This window comes from Lissotriton vulgaris, chromosome 5, assembly GCF_964263255.1.
Source record: "Lissotriton vulgaris chromosome 5, aLisVul1.2, whole genome shotgun sequence".
In the NCBI taxonomy this organism is placed as follows: Eukaryota; Metazoa; Chordata; class Amphibia; order Caudata; family Salamandridae; genus Lissotriton; species Lissotriton vulgaris.
In genome coordinates this window covers 996434466-996451651 of record NC_141693.1, presented here as the reverse complement: position 1 = coordinate 996451651, position 17186 = coordinate 996434466, and the positions used below count along the sequence as shown (strand labels likewise).

Genomic DNA, 17186 nt, shown 5'->3' with positions numbered 1-17186 from the left:
GCAAGCTTATCAGCATGAATTAAAGACAGATACTTCTTTTCAATCTGTTTTTAAATCAGAGGAAATAGTCCATCGTTAAAAAATCAGCCATTAGAGAAAATGTGTTTTTGCATGTCTCTTCTATTCCATGAAAGCCATATTTTTGCAGTATTCACTACTGGATATATGTTTTTGATTAGTGCTATTTATATACGTCTTCTTTGAAGTCCCGAGTGGGTGGACTATTAAAGATTTTAACTGGAGAATGGGGAACCGAATAAACTCTAAAGAAACTCGTTTGGAAAATCTGGGGGTACAGAGTTAGCTTCAGGGGACAGTTGAACTCATGCTCCTCCTACTGACACATGAAAGTTCTGGTCGTTTTATCTCGATTTCTGGTCATCCTGATTGAGGTCTTATGAGCACAATGACCTTCACCAGTCTGCATCTTGGCACCATATCTACACCCAGAGGCGTCTCTCCAGCACGTAAGGGTTTGCTTCCAAATATACACTGGCTAGTCTCAGACCCAGTCTTGTAAAAACTGACCGCAAAATAAAAACTAGGCAATCCATTTTCTATCAAACAATAAATCTGGCCCTGTAAAAAGAGAATATTTCATTACATGTTTTGCTGAAACATACCGTGCTTGAAGTAAATAGATACAAAATGTCACAATTAACTTCAGCCAATTTTAACATGGCTAAGAGTTTAATATCCTTCCTGTTCTCGGAATCCTTTTTTGTTTCTTAATGCGATTAGTCGTAAATTAGGGTCATGTCCTGTTCTTTGTCCTAATCTGATATTCTTTTATAGGGGGACAACACCAAAAGCTTTTTGGAATAATTTTTCTCGGAGGTAAGATCTTTATTCAGCATCTAGAAGTTTGAAGACGTTAGAACTCCCATTTAGAGCTTGGCAGAATATTTGCAATAATACCACATATTTGTAATTCAGTATTGCACCTGACATTCGTGGGATTAGTGTCAATGTAACTATACATGGGAATTAACATGCAAAAACGTGTTTCTTTGAGTGTTACTGCACGTAAATCCATATCAGTTTGGTTATCCCATGTTGTAAAGCAATATTACTACTTTAGCTCGTTTGAAATGTTTTATTAGCACACGAGGTTAAATAGCTAAGTAGTGTAACGTGTGATAAAAAGCTGACTGCATATTTAATACAGGTTTTGCATGCTTCTGGCCTTCTCCAAATGACATCCAAAGTGTGCAAAGTATGGTGATTCGTACTTTACAGAGGAATGCCCGCTTGGTGCGTTATGGTGTCATAGCTATAGGTTGCATGTTTGAGGAATGTTCCCACTTGGTGTCGTGGCATTGGAAAATACATATCACATCTGAAAACATTACGATCCTGTAGGAGGGGACATTATTTTTATAGGTACAGGCTGAGAGATCTATTCCTGGAGGGAGACTATGATCTGCAAGACAGCCCTGTTGACACACAGTGTTACTTACTTTGGAAATTGGGGCAGTTAAAACTTCATAGGCCTGAGAAGACTGCGAGCCCAGGATCAGCCCTATTAAGAAAGAATAGAAAAACATGGAAGATTGCACACATGGTTCAGGGGAATCAAAATGAAAAACAACATTGTTATATAAAGTTTCATGTAGTGTTTTATATAGTGTTTACTTTTGCCAGGTCATTCTTCGTTGGTGGGTCTCACCTTTTCTTGTTCCAGGCTTTCCATTTACAGATCACATGTGGAATAATTTTATAATGATTCACCTCAAATTTCAGGTGTGGTAGAAGTTACATAACATTGTTCCTGATGTCATTCCAGGGTGGATATCTTGTCCCACCCTTAAACCACCATCAGTCTCTCATTTTCAGCGCTGAATGCCTAGGGAGTAAACAAGAAGTACAAAGCACAGAAGAAAAGAAGACCTGCTTCTATTCTGTTCCTTCTACTTGCAAGATACTTGAGATTATGTGTAGCATGGGAAAGCAAGCGGTAGTAGTTGCTACACCTTGTCATGCCTATCTAGCATCCATGGACGGTTTAGTCCGCGATTCAGCTGATGTTGAATCGCGCTGGCGTCATTGGAGGTTTCCCTTTCTTCCCAGACGTGCTGGAAGCCATTTGCTTCCAGCGAGTCGGGGATCAAAGAGGTAAGTTTTTCCTCTGGGGAGGGTGGGATTTTAGCAAAAGAGGCATCTGGGAGAAGGAAAGGGTTTTCCTTACCCCTGATGCCTCTTTTGTGCATTCCTGCTGCACGATCGTGTGATTGTGCAGCAGGAATGCACACTAGACGCCAGGGATATTTTTGTTTGTTTAAAGAGCCAAGTTTTTACTTTTTGAGGGGAGCGGCCCCTTAGGCAAGGGTCGCTCCATTTTTTTGGGCAATATTGCATGGCTTGGTCTGCCCCCCTGGGGGGCAGATTTCGCCATTTATTTTAAATTATTGGCCCATTGGGACACCAGGGAAATTTGTGGGGAGTGGCCCCTTGGGCAAGAGTCACTCCCTTTGGGGGCATTGTTTGTGGCTATCTGCCCCCTTGGGGGGGGGGCAGATCTCGCCAATTTGTGTTGATATAGTGCCCACTAGACCACCAGGGATTTATTTGTGGACAGTGACCCCTTGGGCAAGGGTCATTTACATTTGGGGGCAAAATGTATACCTGGACTCCCCCGGGTGTCTAGTTTCAAGAAATGTGTGGGTTAGGTAGGTTTCCCTATATCCTAGATGGCTTCCGAGCCCCGGGACAAAAACTCATGGGAACCCCATACAAAACCAGTTTGGTTTGTGATAGTTAATTTTGGTGTCGCCTCAATAGGTTTTGGGCCCTTGCCTGTCGCGGGTCGGTGACCCACCCATGCAAGTGAGGTACCATTCTTATCAGGAGACCTGGGGAAACGCTGGGTGGGAGGAAATGTGTGGATCCATGCATATTCCAGAACGTTCCACCTCAGAAATGTGAGGAAAATGTTGTTTTTTTGACAACTTTTTAGGTTTGCAAGGGATTCTGGTTGACAGAACCTGGTGGGAGGCAGTCAGGTCACCGCATCCTTGATTCCCCTGGGTGTCTAGATTTAAAAAATGTATAGGTTTGCTACTTTTTCCCAGATGCCGGCAGAGCTATGGTTCAAAAACTACAGCTAGGCACTATGCCAAAAAAGTGTCATTTTTCACTTCGAAATTGAGGTATGTCCGCGTTGCCTTTTGCACCGTTTCCTGTCGCGGGCACTAGGCCGACCCACACAAGTGAGGTACCATTTTTCTCGGAAGACTTTGGGGAACGCGGTGTGGGTGGAAATTGGTATATCCACTCAGATTTCAGAACTTTCCACCACAGAAATGTGTTTTTTTGGACAATGTGTTAGGTTTGCACAGGATTCTGGGTAACAGAACCGGGTGCGAGGCAGTCAAGTCACCCCATCCTGTATTCCCCTGGGTGTCTAGTTTAAAAAAATGTATAGGTTTGCTAGGTTTCCCTATGTGCCGACAGAGCTATGGTTAAAAAACTACAGCTGTGCACTTTGCCAAAAAAGGGTAATTTTTCACTGCGAAATTGAGGTGTGTCCACGTCGCATTTTGCGCTGTTTTGTGTCGCCGGCAATAGGCCGACCCAAACAAGCGAGGTACCATTTTTATCAGAAGGCTTTGGGAAACACGAGGTTGGTGGGAATTGCTGGATCAACGCAGATTCCAGAACTTTCCACCACAGAAATGTGGGAAAAATGTGTTTTTTTGGACAATTTTTTAGGTAAGCAATGGATTCTGGGTAACAGTACCTGGTGGGAGGCAGTCATGTCATCCTGGATTCCCCTAGGTGTCTAGTTTTTAAAAATGTATAGGTTTGCTAGGTTTCCCTAAGTGTCGGCAGAGCTATGGTTAAAAAACAACATCTAGGCACTTTGCCAAACAAGCAATGGCATAGCCAATAGGTCTCACATTAGGAAAGTTTGAGCTATTGGTATTGGTTTTGAAAATAGCGAAATTAAGAGCTTTGTCATTTACAATGCCAATAGTTTTAACTTTTGCAAATGTGACACCTATAGCATTTGTAATGCAAATTGTGTTGTATTTACGTGACTTAGATGTATTGATATTACAATTAACAATGGCTTTTATTTTGTTTTTTAATAATTAATACTTAAATAAAAGTTATTGTAATTTATGATGGCAATAGCTTAACACCTTAGCTGCGGCGCAAATATCCCTCCCCAGTGCTGCGCTGTCCATTGGAACTAGTGCTGAATGGACGTCCAATGGTCGTGCGCAGCACTGGGGAGGTAGCGCTCGTGACGACCGTTGGCCGTCAGCAGCGCTTAAGAGGTTAAACTTTTGTAAATAACTTTTGTGAAGATTATGTTCAGTGTATTTTATTGTGACGAAAATCCAATATCATGAATAGTTAGTTAGGTAGGAAGGGGTAGGTTGAAGCGTGGCTGTGAAGTGACAGGTTTAAGGTGCCAGGACACTGTCCATTTCAGCTGTGCTCCATAAATCCCTAGTGGCTCAGCCACTAAATGCGCCCAAAGACCCACACCCCGGACATGCCCTAGCACTATGACACCTCTGGTCCTTGAGCCGTCTGGTACTCTAAACAATAGAGGGAACCCTCTCTCTGGGAGCCAGGCTGCAGGCGAACAAGATCCATAATGAGCATGTTCGAACCATGGCAGTCAGTCGTGCAATGATATGGGAGCTATAGGTGGAAGAGGGGAAAGAAAACAGAATACAAGGGCCCTCTAATAAAACATTTTTTGCCAATGAAGCAGGATAGTTCATAAGGTTAAGCATTTGCGTCTGAGACATGTGCTAATGTTTGGGTCAAAACATAACTAAACGATACGCTGCCAGGGGATTACGTCTTTCCAAAATGCTAAATATTGATGAATAAAAAAAAAAAACCTTATGAACTATTGACAAACTGAGGAGACAGGATACTTAAGAACATCCCAGTGAATGATAGGAGGCACGGTTATAAGGTAACAAGCGGAAGACTGAAACAGAGTCAGGCAAGTATGCCCCAGCTCGAAGAGTTATTACGAGTATCAAGAGACAAAATAACAAACAACTTCAAAGAAGTGTGCCCCAGCGCATAAAGGAAAATAACAGACCCTAGCCCCATAATTTCAAAAGGATTGAGCACGAAGCTGCGCATTTGTTGGCATTTAACAATGGTGGTTGTAAAGTACACATAAAAGACGTTTTACGAGAGGCTGTTCTGTGATTAGCATTTGCGGCAATACGGAGATGGCACGTCAGGCGATGGGAACAGAAGAGAAACAAGGCAAGAGGGTGCACTTCAAGAAAAATAAAATATACACTCGGACGGGCCGTACCTTGAGTGAGGATTGCTGCTGGCAGGCTGAGGCGGACGGCAAAGCGAAAGTGATCACGATGACGCGAATGATGCAAGGGATACGCGCGCAGCTGCGTGAAGCGAAAGTGATCACATTGACGCGAAGCACGCAAGGGATGCGCACGCAGCTGCGCACTTGCTTGTGTGCGTTCTGGCAAGCTGGTGGCAGGGAAGTACCAGTTTTCTAAGTAGTTACTTAAGGTTTGCCAGAGCAGCGCATTCATGCTGGCTCAGGCGAGACCTAAAAAGGGGCATTTTTCACTTCTAAATTGAGGTGTTTAGTGAAGCGGGTCCTAGACCGACCCACACAAGTGAGGTACCATTTGCCTCAGAAGACTTTGGGGAATGCGAGGTTGGTGGAAATTTGAGGATCCATGCAGATTCCAGAACTTTCCACCACAGAAATGTGGGAAACATGTGTTTTTTTTTACAATTTTTTAGGTTTGCAAGGGATTCTGGGTAACACAATCTGATGGGAGCCTGTCTAGTCATGCCGTCCTGGATTCCCCTGGGTGTCTAGTTCTAAAAAATGTATAGGTTTGCTAGGTTTCCCTAGGTGCCGGCAGAGCTAGGGTTAAAAAATTACAGCTAAGCACTTTGCCAAAAAAGGGTAATTTTTCACTGCAAAATTTTGATTTTTCACAGCCTGCTGGGCAGAAAATCTGGGTTTTATTAAGGACACGGAGGCTAATATTATGCAAATTCTCCTTTATTGCCACAGCTCAGCAGTAACAATGAAGAGAACATAGAACTTGTGAACATTCTAAATGTAGTATAACGTCCATGAGCACACAGCCATCATCCTTCTTTGTCCAATGCTGCGAACCAAAAGAATAAAGTCAACAAATCTCAAACTTGAAGTATGACGTCGAACGAGACATCTCCATTAAACAAACATAGGTATTCTTATTCTGAAAGGAAGAAGATACAAAAGGTTAAAAGATAAAACCCTTTAGGGAGGGTCAGTTAGTGGAGGGATAATATTAGCCTCCGTGTCCTTAATAAAATCCAGATTTTCTGCCCAGCAGGCTGTGAAAAATCAAAATTTTATTGCATGACACGGAGGCCAACATTATGCAAGTTCAAAGTGAATTATTAACATTGTCAATCACATTATTAATTGGTCTAAAATAACACTTTTTAAATATACTTTCATTAGACCAGTCAGCGGCTCTTAATATATCTTGTAGCCCTCCACCAAGCATAATAGCTTTAGAAGCTGATGCACCCCTAAGAGAGTGTGCACCAAAAATAGAAATGTCGACACCACATTCACTCATCACTTCTTTCACCCATCTCGCGAGAGTGGGAGAAGAAACAGGTTCATGAGGAGATCTATAGGAGATCAGGAGTTGTGTTTCAGTACCTCTCAAGTTAACAGTCCTGTTTTCATATTCTTTAAGACATTTGACAACACACAGACTTTCATTCTCCGGAAAGAAAGGATAGTAGATAGAAGAAGACATAGTCTTGGTCCTTTTTTTAAAGATAAAAACAAACTCCCTCAGGCTGAAAGGCCCTGCTAGTAACATACAAAGACCTAACATCTGAAGTTCGCCTAAAGGAGACCAAACAAAGTAAGACGGTAAGTTTATAAGACATACGTTTGAGAGAGAGGACATCATTATCTCCCCATGAAGAGATAAGGTGCAATATGTTTCTCACATCCCACAAGGCTGAATATGTAGGGGTTGGAGGATTGAGATCACGCATGCTTCTCATAATCTTTTTTGTCAAGAGGCTTTGACCAACAGATACACCATCGACTAACGAATGTCCTACAGCTATTGCTGACCTATAGACATTAACGGTTCTAAAACTGAGGCCAAAAGTGAAAAGCTCTGAAAGGAAATTACCAACATGAACTAAATCAGTTGAAACGGGATCGTAATGTCATTGAAGACACCAGCGAACCCATTTGGTCCAGGCCAATCGATATGCCTTCCTTGTTCCAGAAGCCCAATATTCGGATATGAATCAGAAAGCATTGTGTGAAAGGCCAGGGATTTGCCACTGTAGCCTGAAATCTTCCAGGCCGTAAGGAATAAGATGCCTTGGTCTAGGAGGGGGTGAGATTCGCCCTGAGGGCCCACGAGAAGACGACTGAAAGATGGGATCAGGATCGGGAAATCCATGGTCATCTCCAAGATGACCAGGAACCATGCTTGAGACCTCCAGAGGGGGGTTATCACTACCATACTCTGAAGGTATCAGGGAGCGTGTAAGAGGAGATGTGGGAGCATAACAAACGGCGGGAAGGCATATGGTTTTAAGTCTTGCCAATTCTGGAGGAAGGCATCCACTCGTGATGCCTGAGGGTCCGGCCTCCAACTGAAAAACTTTGCCCACTGAGTGTTTAATCTGTCTGCGAAGAGGTCCGTCTCGAGGGGCCCCCCTGCTCTTGAATGCTCAAAAATATCTCCCTGTTCAACTTCCAATTGCTGAAATCCCTGAAATTTCTGGAAAACCAGTCTACTACACCGTTGTTCAAACCTGGGATGTGTTCTGCCGTGACTGACAGTCCCTTGTTCAAGCAATAGTACCAGAAAACTTTTGCTATTTCGGTCAGACCTTTCGGATGCGGTCCTCCCAATTTGTTGACGTATTTTACCGCAGAGACATTGTCCATGCGGAGCATTATAGAACATTTCTTAGTTTTCTGGGTAAAGCTTCAAATTGCAAAGGAACGAGCAAAAAAATCCAGGCAGTTGATGTGTAGTTTCCTCGCGTGTCCACCGCCCCCAGTGGAAAGGTTGGCGCAAGGGGCAGCCCAACCCTCTAGACTCGCATCCAACTCTATTATCAAGTCTGGGGTATCCCCGAAAATGGTCTTTCCATTCTAAGCTTCTGCATTTTTCGCCACCAAGAAAGTTCTTCTCGCGAATCTATGTCCAAGGTGGTCATTTGAGTATAGGACTGAGTCGCTTTCAGAGCCTTCGCTTTGAGTCTCTGAAGGGCCCTGTAGTGAAGAGGGCCCGGGAAAATTGCCTGAATGGTTTAGGAGAGGAGACCCAGGATTCTCACTAGAAGTCTCAAGGGGAATGTTTCTGGCGAGAGTATCTTTTTTAACTCCTTACTGAGTTTCTTTATCTTTTCCATTGGTAACTTCAACTCTCCTGATAATGTGTTTACCATGAATCCCAGGAATTTGGTCTCTTGGGAAGAGACAATGCAAGGCTTCTTTGTATTTATGACAAAGCCCAGGTATTCTAGGAGGCGGATGGTAACATCTGTGTGTCGAGAAATTGTCGCTTTGGATTGAGCCATGATAAGGATGTCAGCCAGGTACATTATCAGTCTCACACCCCTTTCCCTTAGCCATGCCACTACTGGACGAAGCACCTTGGTGAAGCACCATGGGGCTGAGGATAGTCCGAATGGAAGGCTGCAAAATTCCCAGAGTTTTCCCTCCCAAGTGAACTGTAGGAACTTCCTGTGAGGGGGCTAAATAGGAATGGTCAAAAAGGCATCCTTTAAATCCAGGCGTGTTAACCAATCGCCTTTTCTTAATGCATCTTCGAGGAGGTGTGTTCCCTCCATTTTGAAATGGTGATAAGACACCCACTCGTTTAGACTTTTTAAGTTTATGACAGGTCTTTGTGTGTTGTCTTTCTTTTCCACCAAGAAAATATTGCTGATGAAACCAGTTTGTGGGCCCTCTCTTATAGCCCCTTTGGCGAGAAGATCTTTGACATCTTGAGATAGAAGTTACTTTTGATCTCGGGAGAATATTATCTCGTGGGTGTTTTTAATTGAAAGGTAACATCTATAAAGTCTATTTTGTAACCTTTGACGTTTTGCTTGACCCAGGGATCTTGAGTTACCAAGTTCCAGTTTCCAGAGAAAAGGGCTAGTCTCCCTCCCACCTTTACAGGGGTATCTGAACGGTCTCTCAATGCACCTACCTGTTGAGAAACTCTTGTTCCTCCTCTCTCCACGAAAAAATCTTCCACTGTTGAGTTGCCTCTGAGGGTAGAAGGTTTGGTTCCCGTAGAATGACGTCTGTTGAAACCTGGATCCTCGTCCAAAAAAGGGTCTTGACGTGGATTGTCTGCGGCTGGGGAATCGACCCCGCATTCTCCCGGCCCGTCCAAAAATCCTGTCCTGGAACACCTTTTTAATTTCCTGTTGGGACTTTTGTATCGAGCTGAACGCTCCAAAGTATTTCGCCATATCACAGATTAAGTCTTCTCCGAATAGGAGTCCTTGTGAGTTTGGTCCTGCCTCTTTATTTGCTAACTCTATTAGCTTAGGGTCTATTTTAAGTAGTATCCCTTTTCTTCGTTCATTAGATATGGCAGTGTTAGCATTGTCGAGAAGGCAGATAGATCTTTGAACCCATTCACCTAGTTTTTTGGGATCAATAGGGATGCCACCGACATAGGAATTGTCGGCCAAATCAAAGATTTTGGTTAGGGGGTCAATTGTATCAAGTAGACGGTCCTGACATGACCTAAGTCCCTTGTCAATGCCCTTCCTTGGGTCTTTTGCACCCTTAGCTATAAATGCGATGACCTTAGGGTCGAGCCCGGGGGTGAAAGCGATTTTGTCTGGAAGGGTTGGGCCTACCTATACAAGTGAGGCACCATTTTTATCGAGAGACTTAGGGTAATCCAGGTTTGTAAAGCATCTGTTATTACCTATTGACTTTCGATGCATTTCTGCCTTCGAAATGAAAGACATTGTGTAAAAAAGAAGTCATTTAAAAAAATTACCGATAATTCTCATGCTAGTATGAGTATTCCCAATTTCAGAAATGTGCAAATATCTACTGTTTCTAAACTCTATATTTTTTTCCCATTTCAGAAATACATAGGTGTTTTCATACTGATTTTTCCATGTATACATTTTCACAAAATAATAACTATATACCCAGTACATAATAAAAAGCCATTGCAAATTGCTGCTCAGTTTTTGACTCTGGGTTCGTCGGGCTCTTGGCGAACTTACAAGTCCTATATATCGCCACAACCAGTAGGGTCCATTGGATGTAACAATATATTGCTTTTAAAGAGCTGTCATAATTAGAAAAAGTTACAGGTGAAAACGTTGACACAAAAGGCTGTTTTTTTTCAACTAATTTTCAATTTTTCCTTTATTTAACTGTAGGATCTACACAAATGACCCCTTGCTGAATTCAGAAGTTTGTCTACTTTACTAAAATGTATAGCTTCCCAGGATCCATTATAGCTTTCATACCCATTTCTAGCATTAACTGGAAGGAGGCTGAAAGCACAAAAAATTGCAAAAATAGGCTATGTCCCAGATAAATGCCAAAACTGTGTAAAAAATTTTGGCTTTCTGACAAAAGTCTGTCATTCCCTAAAATCTGGGAAAATTGTTATTTCAGCCCCATAAACCCTTTTTTTGATACCATTTGCAGGGAAAAACCCAGAAGCTATCATTTGCATCCCGTTTCACCAATTTTTCTACAAAAAAAAACAAAATGTAGCTGTATTTTAGCTAATTTTTGATACCCCTCCAAAAATTCACAATCCACAAACCCTGTGTACCTTTAGAATCCCCTTGATGTTGGAAGAAAAGGACACAAATTTGGTGTGGAAACTTTATGTGGTCAAACAGTTACAGGGGCCTAAGCGCGCACTACACCAAATAGCCAAAAAGGCTTAGCACGGGGGGAGGGTGGGAGGCCTAGCAGCGAAGGGGTTAAGGACCAGTTCTAATCACATTGATTTTACCATATTTTATTCCTCCTTATAAACATACCTTATGACCACTGCGAGGGCAAAACAATCCCACAAAATTGACCATCAATATTAAACAAGATAAAACAAGATCTAATTACACTTGTTCTCTTGTTCCAACCATGCTGTATTTTAAGATACTTAAAGTATTCTTCTAATAAGGCACTGCTATGACGTGATAATAAAAAAACATGTATGCACATATTATTAAGACCACAAAATGCCAAAACATGAAAAAACTCAATCCAAAACAGTTGTTTTAGAAGCTTTTTGAGTCCAAAATGAGTTCTCAAAAAGCCAGGAGTAGTAATATTGCATGCGGTATGTCAGCATTACTTGTGATACAGATTCAGACCGAAACTCTTGTGACAAATCAAATGAAATAGAAGCAGTAAAACAAGCTTGCAATGAGTTCTGCACTCTGTAGCTTTATAGGGAATTCACTTAAGGAGCCGTCAGAATATCATTGTTATGACATATGTGGAATCATAGCAGCAAAGACATGATTCAACTCAAATTCCAGGTGTAGTAGAAGTTACATAACATCGTTCCTGATGTCAGTCCAGGGTGGATGTCTTGTCCCACACTTAAACCACTATCAGTCTCTCATTTTCAGCGCTGAACGCGTAGGGGGTGTACAAGAAGTACAAAGCACAGAAGGCAAGAAGACCTGCTTATATTCTGTTCTTTCTACTTGCAAGATACCTGAGATTATGTGTAGCAAGGGAAACCGAGTGGTAGTAGTTGCTACACCTTGTCATGCCTATCTGGCATCCATGAATGGTTTAGTCCACGATTCGGCTGATGTTGACCAAGATTACAGCTCTATATTTCACTGTATCATGAAATGACCAGTACCTGAAGCACTTTAGTCTGCTGACTGGAGGGATTTAGTAACCCTAATAATGGAATGTGAGGCCATCTGGCTGTCATGTAGTAAAGGAGCCCACTGGGCGCTGGGACCTAGAGGATGATGAGTCTTCATGGCTGAAAAATGGATTTCCTTTCCTGTTGGAGAGGAAACATTGAAAATGGGAGAGTCAAGGCAAGTTTCTGCGTAGGGTTATTCAATTACAGCATGTTGGGAGACAAGCTCAACCAGAAATATATGCATGTGTAGGAGAGTACAAAGGTGCCAATGCCATGTCTGAAAGAGCACAAAGAGTGTTGTGCTTGAATATGGCATGGGATTAGCCTGGGTTCTCCCTGAAGTCTGTACATAGGGTTGCTTTTTACTATTATGAAAGGACCTAAATCTCCAAAGGTACCGCAGTGGCTACGTTGGAAAAGTTCAGAAAATAAGAAAAAGACAAGGAGTGAAGTCAACATTAATGGACTATGAACCTTAGAGCTTACCAGTTCTTACAAATTCAAAATGAAATAATAGCAATAAATATACAAATAACTGAAAAGAAAAAGAACAAGGGGTCATTAACTTTTATGGCCCCAACTCACTGCAGGGCTAATCTCAAATGGCTAGGCTGATTGGTTGTAATGAATAACTTTTTTCGCGACTTTGGATGGAAACCTTAGACTCGTGTAATGCTAACCCTTAGAAATATTTGAGAACTTTCAGCACTCTTCATTTTTCTATTTTTCAATGCTTTGACTTTATTTTATTTTTTAGTCCTTAATCCACACTTGAAACACAAACCAATCTAGTGATTATTTTTCTTCTTTCAAAATGATTCAAGATTGATTTTCACTTGAATGTTCGATCAATAATCATATCCTTATTAATTAAGTATATTATCAAACCTTTGCTTGTTACTGGTCAATGCATATTGGATGCACCATTTCCTTCATCAGCACCTAAGTTAATAACAATTAATTCATTCTTAAGTCTAAATCATAACTGAAACATTTTCATTGAGGACCAGTTCAAATTACATAGATTTTACCATAGCTTAATCCATCTTAAAAACATTCCTTATGACCACCGCTAGGGTAAAACTATCCCACAATATTGACCATCAAAATAAAACAAGATTAAACAACATCTAAGTACACATGTTCTCTTGTTCCAAGCATGCTGTATTTTAGAGTACTTAAAGAATCCTTCCAGTCCTTCTAATCAGGCACTGCCATGACGTGATAATAAAAAAACATGTATGCACCTATTCATTAAGACCACTAAATAACAAAACATGAAAAAACTCAATACAAAACAGTTGTTTTAGGAGAAGCTTTTTGAACCCAAAATGTGTTCTCAAAAAGTCAGGAGTAGTAATATTGCATGTGGTATGCCAGCATTACTTGTGATACAGATTCAGACAGAAACACTTGTGGCAATGCAAATCAGTATTTACAAATCCTAGATTGTGGGAGGAAGTGTAGACATTTCAACAATGGACTTCCATTCACTGGGATTTAACAGCTATGAAATAGAAGTATTAAAACAAGCTTGCAATGAGCTCTGCACTCTGTAGCTTTATAGGGAATTTACTCAAGGAGCCGTCAGAATATCATCGCTATTACATATGTGGAATCATAGCAAAAAGACATTACTGGGGGAATGCTGTGGTTTTCTGCTTCAGATGAACTGATTGACACAGATGTACAGTGCCACCTATATCGAAAAATGATTAAAATGAATAAATCCTCCCATAACAAACACCAGAACGTTTGGTAGACTCCTTGTGTTTGATTGCTCTTGAACACTAAGGATCCCTTATATCAGAGAAATACATAGGATTGAAGGACTCTGAATAAATTCTCCTGTAAATATGGAATTAATGGCAGATGCAGTAATCAACATCATTACCAGAAACCCTCAAGTTTATATTTAGAGATCTTTTGGTAATTCAGGGTAATGAGCAATGGTAACCTGACTAAAGGTTCCAATTTCAGCATCTCGATTCGAGTACCGTTTGGCTGACAGAATTATTTCTATATAGACAGAGAAAAGGGGCAGTATGTCCGAAACAACCCCCAGCAACCTCCACAATTCCCATAGATAAACAAATGCTCTGAAGCCTGGCTGTTTGGCATTTTTCTGTTCCACTACCAGTTTACTGCCCTTTAGAAGAAGAACAATGCCATCTCATGCTAGATGACATGGTACTGGCATACGGTAGGAGTTTAAGATGCACAGTAGACCACCATTCAACAAGCGTGGCTTCCACAGTACACTTGGACATAAAGCAGCGCAGAGTCATACTTTTGTGCCCACAAGTAAATTGTATGGCTGAGAAATTAATGGGTCTCTAAATATACCCCATCTTATAATAACATGTGCTAAACCATACTCCATGTGCTTCCAGAGCCACATAGAATCCCTGACCAGTGCCGAGCAAAGCTAATTTGTATCAGGAGTTTTGAACATGCATATTCGACTTGAGCTCAAACTCCCTAGCAAAATATATGTTACAGCAAAAAGTCTAATGACAAAAGGAGGATATAAAAGAACACACTAAAAAGAAGAGAGAAGGAAAATCCTCAGGAATCTGAGAAGAGGTCTAGGCCCTTGTTCAGCAACAATAAAATACAAAATCTGATACTCAACAAGGCAAGAAACTTTAGCAGTCACATCTCAGAAGCAATCAGTTATCACTGCCATATCTGCAGGCTATGAACCATTTTGCATTTCAAAATCTATCCACTAACCTTTCCCCCAATGCTATGTGGAAATTGAGCACAAGTACCTAAAAGATAAAGCAGGCTCTAGGCTTTACATTGGACAGCACTTCCTGGTGGAGCTAACTTAGGAAGTTTGAGGATGGGGAGCATTTCTGTGCATGGCAGTGCAGTCAAAACATGTTGGTAGACAAGCTCTCTTGAAGTACATGAACAGTGCATCAGGGTGGGAATAGGTTAAAACATACATTCCTCTGCTTATGCACTGATATAAGTTGTTTATCTGAAACTTTGGGGTGTACAAACTTCTTTTATTATGGATTGTACCTGATGACTGACTTATGCATGAGTCGAAAAGTCTCCTACTTTTCTTGTGTATGGTGGCGTTTTTACATAAAAAATTCGCAACAGTTTTTGATGAGTCATTGTTGGTGCCAACAATTGATGTGAAATTTACTCATGAAATAACTTACAATTATGTTTTTGATACTTTGAAAGTGGATAGATGTTGGTAGTATTTTTCCTTCTAAACAACTTAAGGGGAGTGTGAAGTCAAAATGTTGAGGCAGAAACCCAACTGCATAAATATTTATGATTTATGGGTAGAAATCATAGAATTTGTGAGGACTACTGGTCATTTGAAAAAAAACTTTCGAAAATTCGCACATCTACACTGCTAATGAGTATGCTATTGGACTCATTTTTTTTTTATTTTCATTTTCAAAGTATTGGATAGATATCTTCCATACCTAATGTGCTGTGGTAATTGATATAATTAACCCAGCAGTGCACTCTAGTCCTCTCTTGGGTCACTTAACAGAAGGAATAGAAGTTCACGATTATGGTCCCTCATGGATTCTAATATGTTTGCCTGCAGGTTCCTTTGTACCTCGTTCGAAGATTGATAGAAGCTGTACATAGCACTATACAAAAAAATAAAATAATAGAAATCAATCTGATTTAAGGATTCATCTGGAGTTTAGATATCTTCTAATGTAACTGTAAACCCAACTTACCTGCTTTGAGCAGAGGACGGAGTGCTGAAAATGCATGCAGTCTCTGACGCAGTGATCCTTGCGTCATGGCTGTAGCGTCTAAGGGAGCTGCATCCAGTAACGGGTCAATGGCGAAGACTAGCCGGTTCATAAAGTTCTCATATTCTGGAAAAGCCTGAAAGGTAAAGCAAATTCCTGCTGAAATATTTGTTTACAAATGGAATCTAAAATTTGAATTAAAGGGAAACAAGAACTTTTCATGGATCTCACTTTAGATATGAGACTTCAGAAATGACTTTTCTTTTTTTTAAAGAACAGAAGGGCTTAAACATCTTCAAATATGATACGTCAATGCTTCACTATTCGGGGTGCTCTTTTTTCATATAAAACGCAGACACTCCTCGCAACATTTCCTTTATGCAACTTACAAGTTTGCAATTTATCCGTATGTTCTATTTACTGTACATGTATTACACCTTTGTATTTAAGTAACTTTGTAAATTACAAGATTGTTACAAAAGATCAATAAGGGCATTTCCCGCCAGCAAGTGAGACTTACATACAAAGCGTTTTGAGCTGGCACTCAAGTGCTTACATTTCACTGTCTTTTTACATCATCTTTCCTGTGCTCAATACATTTTTTCTTATCACCATGCGTTATTTCGATGTTAAACTGATGGATCCAAATTGCAATAGTCAATCAGCAATAAACGTAATTCTATTTATTAGAAGTCTTTTAATCGTTGTCAAATAAAAGAAACACATGGATTAAAGAGCCTCATAACACGGTTTACCATTTTGGCATGTCTTTCAAAAACAGATCCTCTGGAAAAGAACAAAGTAAAACAAGCCTAGGCAGGACTATTGTTAAAGAATCGCCAGTAAACATTTTAATAAGACTCGCAGGAATTACTTTTGGCTGGCAGTTTATTAAACTCTAATTGTTATAGCGAAGACTTTGAAGCAGAGAGCAAATCAGCAAAAAACAATGTCATCCTGACCTGTCACACTTACACTGAAGCTGTGTAACACAAACAATACCTAGAATCAATCACTGTTTGTATTAGACCCAGTCAAGCTAAGGACCTATCCAAAAAGACTGTGGAAGTACTATACCACCCTGAGACAGCGAGTAAGGAGGTTTACAGGGAAGTATCCCCAGACCACTACTCTGATTCAATTATTCCTACTCTCCTGATACAAATAAGTCTGAAATGTCTACAAACATTGATACTTTGCACAGACTATAAAACTTGTGACTGCAAGTTCCCATAAGGGTGTGCCTTTATAACAGGTACACTTTCATTAATTGGTGTTATTAAAATGTATTTAGTTCATAGCAATGTACATTGATCTTGGCCGAAAGTTATGGATTGATTCTATATTAATCTGTCATATGTGTATACTGTGTAATGTGTAAAAGGAGTCACACTGTCTAAAACTGAATAAGAACTTTTCTTTACCGCAAGTTATATTTTTAAAATTCCTTGGTTTAACCAGGAATGCTAATGGATTTTCTTGTTTTTGACTTTGATTCCGGGGTTTCTACAAAGAAATGTATTTTGTGAATTGGAGATCTCTCTCCAAACCACAC

At 40.7% G+C, this 17186-nt stretch overlaps 1 protein-coding gene across 3 annotated transcripts in view; it reads right to left on the bottom strand.

The window, feature by feature from the left end:
• PYROXD2 (pyridine nucleotide-disulphide oxidoreductase domain 2) overlaps positions 1–17186 on the bottom strand; it is a 529340-nt gene that overhangs the window by 264472 nt on the left and 247682 nt on the right. For all 3 annotated transcript variants that reach the window (XM_086922605.1, XM_086922607.1, XM_086922606.1), the window contains 2 exons: positions 15614–15767; positions 1461–1522 (listed from right to left, as the gene is read on the bottom strand). In XM_086922605.1, coding sequence (XP_086778731.1) covers positions 1461–1522; positions 15614–15767 — 216 coding nt within the window. The remainder of the gene's footprint in view (positions 1–1460; positions 1523–15613; positions 15768–17186) is intronic.